The 9,060-nt window shown below is 36.4% G+C and overlaps 2 protein-coding genes across 6 annotated transcripts in view; one reads left to right on the plus strand and one right to left on the minus strand.

Annotated features, from left to right (window-relative positions):
* The first annotated feature begins 1,633 nt into the window (after positions 1–1,633).
* LOC130234958 (TLR adapter interacting with SLC15A4 on the lysosome) lies at positions 1,634–4,621 on the plus strand. Its single transcript, XM_056465309.1, has 2 exons — positions 1,634–1,742; positions 3,717–4,621. The coding sequence occupies exon 2, from the start codon at positions 3,717–3,719 to the stop codon at positions 4,521–4,523; it is 807 nt and encodes a 268-aa protein (XP_056321284.1). The 5' UTR covers positions 1,634–1,742; the 3' UTR covers positions 4,524–4,621.
* A 437-nt stretch (positions 4,622–5,058) lies between these two features.
* The window catches only part of LOC130234687 (zinc-binding protein A33-like), a 7,635-nt gene continuing 3,633 nt past the window's right edge, over positions 5,059–9,060 (minus strand). For 2 of the 5 annotated variants that reach the window (XM_056464938.1, XM_056464936.1), the window contains 5 exons: positions 8,852–8,946; positions 8,228–8,457; positions 8,114–8,136; positions 7,918–8,030; positions 5,059–7,829 (listed from right to left, as the gene is read on the minus strand). In XM_056464938.1, coding sequence (XP_056320913.1) covers positions 7,501–7,829; positions 7,918–8,030; positions 8,114–8,136; positions 8,228–8,332 — 570 coding nt within the window. In that variant the 5' untranslated portion in view covers positions 8,333–8,457; positions 8,852–8,946 and the 3' untranslated portion in view covers positions 5,059–7,500. Of the gene's footprint in view, positions 7,830–7,917; positions 8,031–8,113; positions 8,137–8,227; positions 8,498–8,851; positions 8,947–9,060 lie in introns of all 5 variants that reach the window. The other 3 variants (XM_056464940.1, XM_056464939.1, XM_056464937.1) reach the window with 3 other exon arrangements.

The following is a 9,060-nucleotide window of genomic DNA, read 5'->3' on the forward strand; positions in this document are numbered from 1 at the left end:
ATGAACCACAAATAAAACCTTATTTTTTTAAAATAGAACCATAAAAGGAACTGTGCTACTCCTAATAAAATATATATATAAACGGAAATTAGTCTATAAATAATACTATAGTTCTTCATCAGCATATCTAGACAAATGCATACAGTGAAAAATGTTTGATGCATACAAAGCTAAACAAAACTAGAAAATGTGTTCAGTTTTTGCTTATTCCCCCCTTTTTTAGGTGGTTCATCAGATAATTATTTTACCCGTCAGTCAGATCATCACATAAATAATGCACGTTGGTGATTCAGCATTTAGTCACCGACCTATTAGCCGATTAACCAGCACTAACAACTATGAAGTGTGTTCAATCTACACTGAAAAAAGTGTTGCATGCAAAACTGTTGCAAACAATTTATTTGTTGAATTTAAACAAACAAATTAAATGTAACAATGTTCAACTTAATTTGTTTAAATTCAGCCCAAATAAATTGTTTACAACCACGGAAATCCAAGCAATCATCTTTGAATATTTTTTTTTCAGTGTACACGTCTACCAGTGGACTCGATTACATTCAAATTTGATGCTTTAGTTTCAAAGGGGAAATGAAGACTCACTGTTACGTAATGATTTGAACATTTGCAGCTGCAAATGTCGATATTTGAGGAAATATGCTACCTTTTTTCAGTCTAATGAAACTGCAAAATAAAACAGCTGCACAATGTAGCATGAGAGTTCAAGAGAAAAGGATTGATCGATTACAATAATAAATACCTTGTACAGTCCTTTTAGCATAGCATTAGTACTCTCGAACAGGGGTTCCCAAACTTTTCAGCCCGCAACCCCCAAAATAACAATGCCAATGACTCACAACCTCCAATATCCTGTGAGGTGGTTATTAATATATAAACCTTGCACATAACTACGCACACATACCAATAGGCCCAAGTCGATTCATCATTTAATTTTGGAGAATACCACTCGGAGACCATCCTCCATGTTTAGTTGTGGCCTGTATTTATTATTAATGTACGCGAGTGCCGTAAAGGTGTCAGAAAGTTGGTGCCATCAAATTAATGTGCAGCACCTGATGCTATTGCCGTGTCTTTAATATAACCGTAATCACCCCAGGGCTCACAAAACAATCGAAAGGCTGATGGCTTTTTATTTGCATGTTATGTTTTTATGTTTATTATTAACATTGTTACTATTAACTACTATTTTTTCAGTAGGTTATGGATAAAACATGGTAATTCTAATAGCTTAATTAAATGAATTTGATTTTTGGAAATCACCAATCGACCCCTGCTCATTGTCCCGTGACCCCCACTTTGAGAACCACTGATCTAGAACTTAGCATATCTGTTTCAGACTATTTCAAGTTAATATTTTCTCCAATTACATGGTGAGGAAATCCAGGGGAATCACCGTAAAGAGTATCATAAGCTTGTGCTTGGGAATACAGCACTAATCAAACACTATGACTATAATAGCAAACCAAAATTTAAAAAGTGAACTCATTGGCTCATTCGTGCCTATTGTAATGAATGAGTAATGAGGCACATATAAATGCAGCTAAATATAATTGTGTTTGTGAATTTACATGGAAGACAGAATCTAACTTGGTTTCACTTCCTCCATCAGTAAAGCATAAAAGTGAGGAATGATAGCACAAGATTCACTGCAGGGACTGAGAGAGAGAGAAAACCAGACCCAGAACCACCTCTGATCAACATCCAGAGACTTCTGTACGAAAAAGGTAAATTTCAGTGTACTTTTATATTTGTCTGTCTGTCAGTCAAGATTAATCTATTTAATTATTGGTAATGTGGCAGACCTGGAATTTAAAGTGAAAATCTTATTTGTTTGAAGTATTGGCTGATAGCAACCACAGTAAATTGTTGAAGATGATGATGCAAAAATCTCATATACTCACTTTTTTATTCTGCCAGGTGGAGTGGATTGTATTGTAATGTAATGTATTTTTTATTTAATGCCATGTTAGCAACCAATGCTATTTCATGGCAAGAATAAATTAATAAATAAATAAATTTGACAAACGAATGATTTTTAGTGCTAATACATGATCCTACAACTTTTCCTGGTGTCACTTTGCTATAAATGTCCTTAAGAGAGCTAATTTCATAAAAAAAAAAAAGTCTTCTGGAATCATTAAAAGCAGGAGTCCAGTAAAACGTGTTTTTTTATGTTGAGAGTGAACTGTGCAGTTCAAACATTGAGTAGGGTCTTCACCTTTGAGCAAAAAACCGTAGGTTAGCCAGTTGGACTAAGCAATAAAATGAATGTTTAATAAATTTACTCTTACAGAAATATTATGGAATAGTGTCACAATTTATGATTACTTTTCTATTTAATCTTCATTTTGAAACTAAACATGGTTGCATCTCAACCAGTCGGGCCGGGTCCACTAAGTGCGACTCTATAAAATATATAGTGAATATTTAGCAACAATTACCAAAAAATAAAAAGATAATAACACAAACTTGAATTGCGGCAATTAAATAATTATTTTAATTAATTTAAGGTTTAAAATATTTCATTAACTGAAACTCATTTTTGTGAGTGTTAATAAATGCTATATATCAATTTAAAACTTTTGAACTTAAATAAGCTGAACTACTGCTTTAGTGAATAGATTAAAATCAATCATGTATAGTGGATTAAAATAGACAGAGAACCACTGATTTAGTTAACATGCACAGACTGTGCTCTAAAACAGTGGCTCTTGCCCTTCCTGACTCCAGTGTCAATTAATTCAGGGTTCTTGATCTTTTTTTACCGCACTATATCCATCAAAACAGTGGTTCTAGATCAGGGGTGCCCAAACTCTGTCCTGGAGGGCCAGTGTCCTGCATAGTTTAGCTACAACTTTATTCAACACACCTGCCTGGAAGTTTCTAGTGTACCTAGAAAGAGCTTTATTAGCTGGTTTAGTCACCCAATTAGTGTTTAATTGGGGTTGGAACTAAAATATGGACCCAGGACTGGGTTTGGGCACCCCTCTTCTAGATCTTTTTGACTCCACTAAAACTAAAACAATGGTTCTCAACATTTCTGACTCCAATGTCCATTAAAACCATTGTTCCTGACTTTTCTGACTCCACCTTATCCACTAAAAAGTGCTTCTTAACTTATTCTCCTCCACTACTGATATTTCTTTCCTCATAAGAACTGGCATGGCCAATGTAATGGCCAATTGTGTCGAGATTTCTGGTCTTATTCGCTTCCTTTAAGCTGTAAAATAAGCTCGTTATGCTGCATGATGTTGCACACCGCTGTGTTTTATTATATTATTTTAATTTAAAACATATTGTCATACACACTGGTTTGTAGAAGTGGTTTGATTTACCAGTCCCTTCTGAATTTTGTGTATTTTCAAAGCAAAACAAAAGAATTGAAGGAAATAATCCCATAAGAAGCCATTTTGAGAAAGGCCATCACAAAAACGTAATTTCAGGCCACAAATATATTTAAAAAAGTGCCCCTGCAAAATCCTGGAGGGACTGACTTACTGATTTATTTATTCCTAATCATTCAGCCATATGCAAATGCATCATGAAGTCCTGAAACATTGACAGAAAAGAGCTTAATTCTCCTTTGAAAAATAAGGTGATTGCCCACTAAGTCAGTAAGTGCATATAGTGGAGTCAAAAAGACTGAGAACCAATATTTTATTGCGACCTGATATAACTTCAGTGTCTGTGCACTCTAGATGCTGTGTGAAGGAAAGCTCTGGAGTCTGGCTTTTGAAGCTGAAGCCGAGTGTGTAAATCCTCCTTCATGCACCACAGTCACAGAGCCTTCCTCAACTTCACCAAATAATCCCCTCTCAGCACAAATCCCCGTCCACTCAGCTCCAGAGACCCATTCTAATATAACCCAGATGAAAACCCAGAGCTACCCTCACCCTTCCTCTATGGCAGGACATGGTGTGGATATCCCCAGGCATGCGGACACCCCAGAAACGGAGGCATTTCTGGTGCCTTCGAGCTGCCACAGCATCTGCCAGCATTACAGCGATTTACACATAGCAGGCGGTCAGGTGCTGCCACTCAGCCCCCATGCAGGTGACATACACGGCCACCACAGCCAGGAACCTCAGCCTGGACCCTTCCTTGTGTCTGAAGACGTTCCCTCACCCTCCCTCTTACCTCCTCTGGTCCACGAGTACAGGAGCTCAAGGCGCTGGAAGGAAGAAAGCGGGCGCGAGCGTCCCTCTCTCCTGCAGTTTAGCCGGCCGCTCTCCAACTCTCAGCTTAACGGCTATCTTGAGCAGAAGCTTCTGGAGCTGTACAGACAGTACCTGACTGAGGGACCAGCTGTTAGCAAGCCTGTCATGGCCTCTGAGCTTCTGCAGACCAGCCTGGACCAAATGACCCTCCAGCTGAGCCGAGAGCAGAACATGGAGACAGCAAGGGCCAAAGACATGCTGCTCAGCTGCCTGCTCAGAGTCACCAGCACATACCAGTCCAGCGAGATCAGCACCCCTCTACTGCAGATCTCCACTGAGACTCAATGAGCTGGACAGATAAAAGAAGAAGACTGACTGTGAGACGTTGTGTTCTGCAAATTTTAAAAATAAGTGCTATTATTATTATTATTATAAACATGATATACAAAAATAAATCTAAAAATGAAAACCTTTGTGACTGAAATGTTTATTTTATTTATGGGCTGTTAATTAATCAGTGTTCCAACAGTCATTAGGTGTGCCCTAAATGATGAACTGTACACTAGGCAGGGCTGCACCATATTGGAAAATCTGACATTGCAATGTTTAGTTTTTCTCAGATATATATTGCGATATGATTGATCCAGATGGCTTGAAAAGCTCTGTTTGGAAAGTTTTCATTTACTTCGATTGTTTGGGATGATTCTGTAGGTGTGTGAATCATGGATCAAATATAATACACAAATTAGCACAGATATATATATAGTATAGCAAAAATAAAAGTGTATTTTATGGTTTTCTGGGGAGTCTAACATTACATAAATTGAATGAAATGAAAAAATAACACTGCATAGAATAAATAATTCAATAAACTGAATCGCTATTAAAAATACAAATTGTACAATTTATTGCGCCTGATTGTTTTAAACTTTTTTGAAATGTTCAGTCATGGACCTTAAAAACACATAAAAATGATTAACATTCATTCCGTTATGGTTAAACCCTGCAGTGACCACAAAGCTAATGTGTTCTGATGTCTGAATATTGTGCATATGCATGATGCTGAAATCATATATTGTGCAGCTCTATTGTACTGAAGTCCATAGTGTTTAACAATCTACACTAGGCATGGGCTGGTATAAATTTATGTACGGTATGATAACCTTGGATAAAAATATCACGGTATTGTGATTACTGCTCTCAAATAATTTTTTGTAAAGTGTCTGGGTTAAAAAAATAAAAATAAATCTTTCCCCCCATTAAACAAAATACATTTTAGGAAACATTTATAATATTTTAGACATGTCAGGCTAAATAATTAAAATAAATCATTGACTTCTGCTCTCTTCATTACTTTCAAAAACAGATTTCTTTACAGCACATTTTAAAAAACACATTTAAAAAAACTTAAATGTACCTTAGGAACGATATAACAGAAAATTTTAGCGATTTTAAAACCTTGACTTTTCCAAACCTCGGTAAACCTTGAAACCAGTTATTGTCCCATGCCTATCCTACACTTGCTTGTTCCTTTAAATAAGTGCATCACATAGGGATTTCAAGTAGACTAAAGTATTTCCAGTGCAACTTCTAAGAATACTGCACAAGTACAGACATATAGACATAAAATTATTGAAATAAAATCTATTGAAATAAAATCAAATGAATGGAAATATTTCTAGTGAACATCAAATATAATTCTTTATCACCAAGACTGTATGATTGTGCTATAAATTTTAGCTAAGCTTTTGGCCTCTTCTAAAATAGTGCATTCGACTCCAGCTGATGCATTGAAACAACACTCACTCTAGAAGTTCTTGCCCAAGCTTTGCTTCAAAACGAACCATCTTTTTCCTTTTTGAGGTTTCTCTTAACACACTTTTGGTATGCCTTTTAGAAGTGTATTTAATTTTTCCATTATTTTAGAAGTTTATAAGTGATTTGAAATAGTTAATAATACTGAAAAACTTTCTATTGTCACGAACTACACACATGTGATTTTAAATTAATTATTTGCATTTCCTGACTGCATCAGAGACATAAACATAACATCATTTACACTTAAATGTGTGTATTACTTTTAAAAATCTCAGCATTAAGGTCACAACATCTGTCTATCAGTTAACAATTAGAAGAGTCAGTGTTAAATGAAAACATTTAATATGTTGATGTTATAAACAATCCACTTTTTTTTTTTAAATAGTTGTAAAATGCTTAATCCTAATAGAATCCATTTAACTGATCTCCGGGTGTGGTAGGAGCACTTTTAGCTTAGCATAGAGGATTGAATCAAACAGTCATTTCAGGCCACATTTATATTTTAAAAGGTGTCCCTGCAAAATCCTGGAGGGACTGACTTAATGATTTATTTATTCCTAATCATTCAGCCATATGCAAATTAATCAGAAGTCACAGAAAAGAGCTTACTTCCCCTTTGAAAAATAAGGTGATTGCTCACTAAGTCAGTAAGTGCATATACTGGAGTCAAAAAAACTGAGAACAAATTACCAAAAAGTTCTGATCAATTTCCTATTTAAAGCTTGACCCTTTTACAGTTACATCATGTACTAAGACCGACCAACGGAAAAAGAAAATTAGCTATTTTCTAGGCTGATATGGCTAGGTACTATACTATACTATTACAAGTATTACTAGTATTGCTCCATGACTGCAGCAGGTGCAATGATATTGTGCAGTGCGACTGGCACACGTTCCCCGTGCAAGCAGGTAGTCACGTTGGAAGTTACCCAGCTGAGGACTATCAGGCACTTCATAATATAATTGCGCCTGCCTCAGTCATGATACAAAAGTAAAGATCCTTGATTACTATATGATGAGAATATAGTTTTTCACCTACAGGAACAGTCATCAACCTACAGTTTTGACTAAAAATAACACCATATCTGCCACTACAGAACAGTTTTGATTTTTGAGCGAGATGCTAATGGTTTAATCCGATTCAATAGTCTATGCTAAGCTAAAAGTGCTCCACCAGACCTGGAGATTGACTGAATGGATTCAGAAGTGATAAAACTGCTAACCGTTTAACTCTAGGAGAGTTGGAAAATAAGTCTCTATTTTCTAACAAAGTGGAGTGTTCCTTTAAGATGAATAAAACAGTCCTACAGTAAAAGATTTTTTACTGCAGAATTTACTACCTGATCTGTAGAGGAGAAATGTTACAACCTGTACCAAAAAAATGGAAATAATCTCTCAGTAAATGTGTGCGTAAACGAGTGTATGAGTGTGTCAGTAAGCGGGTCAGAGAACAACAGTTCTCCACTGCTGCAGTCCAGCTGAACTCTGATCCTCTGCAGTTTCTTTCTCACAGGGAGGAGAGTTGGTGATTGTGGAGGTTCATGTGCTTTATATTCACCACAGAAATGGCCCACCAGCCAGATTCCAGTCCTTGAGAATATTTTATTCCCCTTTCAGCAGATTGAGCCATGACTCCGAGTAACCAGCCGGTACTGTCTACATTCCAGCAGTGAGATCCCGAGTCGAAACCTACTAAACTCAGAACACACGCAAACATGTCAAATCTCTCTGGATTATCAGGAAGAGTCTGTTCCTCATCGCAGTATCTTACACTGGTCAGATCATCAGACACCAGGAGATTACAGTGAGCAGTGTTGGGGTCAAAGGTCACAGGAGCTTAAGAGAGAGAGAGAGACACAAACATGAAACAAGTTGAATGACTCTTATGATGGAGCTCAACGTGTTGCTGGATTTCTGAACTCACTGTATTGAGCAGTTTTTTGTAACACTGTGAAGTTCAGGTTGCTCAGGTGTTTTGGCACATTGATCAGAACTTCAGAAAAGTCCTCTAGATCCAATGGCCTGCACTGGGAAACTCTTTAAAAAAAAAACATTCAAAAGTTTGTGTTACTGTGAGAGGTTTGAATTCAGATGAAAACAACAACATAAACAATACTAACCTATTCATCATAGCGTCATAGTTCTACAAAAAGAAAAGAATTGTCGGTTATGTAGCACACTAAAAATGACATGTATTTGCAGTATAATGATGATAATGCTGTAACGCTTCATACTTGAAGGAAAAGGGCATCTTCTGCCTTCATCTCCTCCTCTATTGCTGCAATTGTGGCAGAAAGAGAGGAAATATCAATGTTTATCTTCTCAATCTTCTTCCTCATAATCTTACTCTTTTGCGCTTCTTCCTCTTGCAGTGCTTTTTCCTGGCTGTCTCTTCTTTATATAAACTTTGACGAAACTTCAAAACCTCATCCTTGATCCGTTGCTCTGTGTAATGGGTCTGGAACTGAAACCACTGTCATTTCAGACTAGTGTATGTCTATGCTCTAGAAGTGTATGAACACAAAGACACATTTTACAAACTAAGAGTGCTTAACAGGGATAGTTCAACCAAAACCGAAACATCTGTCATCATTTACTTGCCCTTTACTTTCAAACCTGTCTGCCTGCCTTCTGTTGACCACTAAAGAATATATTTTAAAGAAAGCTGAAAACCTGCATATATGTTTTTCCAGCTAGGATGTTGATGGTTACAGGTTTTCAGCTTTCTTTAAAATATATTATTTGGTGTTCAACAGAATAAAGAAATTTACAGGTTTAGAACCACTTAAGGGAGAGCAAATATGGAGTAACTTTTCAATTAATTTTAGTTGAAATATCCCTTTAATGCAACAACTTACCTTAATATATTCTGCAATTTGAAGTGAAGTCTTTGAATGTCTTGAAATATTCTCAACTTCTGTTGTAATGGTTTCAATGCATTTTTCAGTTTCTCCTGAAAGAAATCAATGGGACAGGTTAATATAGGAATACCTGTTTCCAGATCCTGTACACCCTAAAAGCTAAACCACTACATTTGCTTCAATTAACCTGTTCAAAACAGAGATTC

Source organism: Danio aesculapii, chromosome 9, assembly GCF_903798145.1.
Source record: "Danio aesculapii chromosome 9, fDanAes4.1, whole genome shotgun sequence".
NCBI classification, from domain to species: Eukaryota; Metazoa; Chordata; class Actinopteri; order Cypriniformes; family Danionidae; genus Danio; species Danio aesculapii.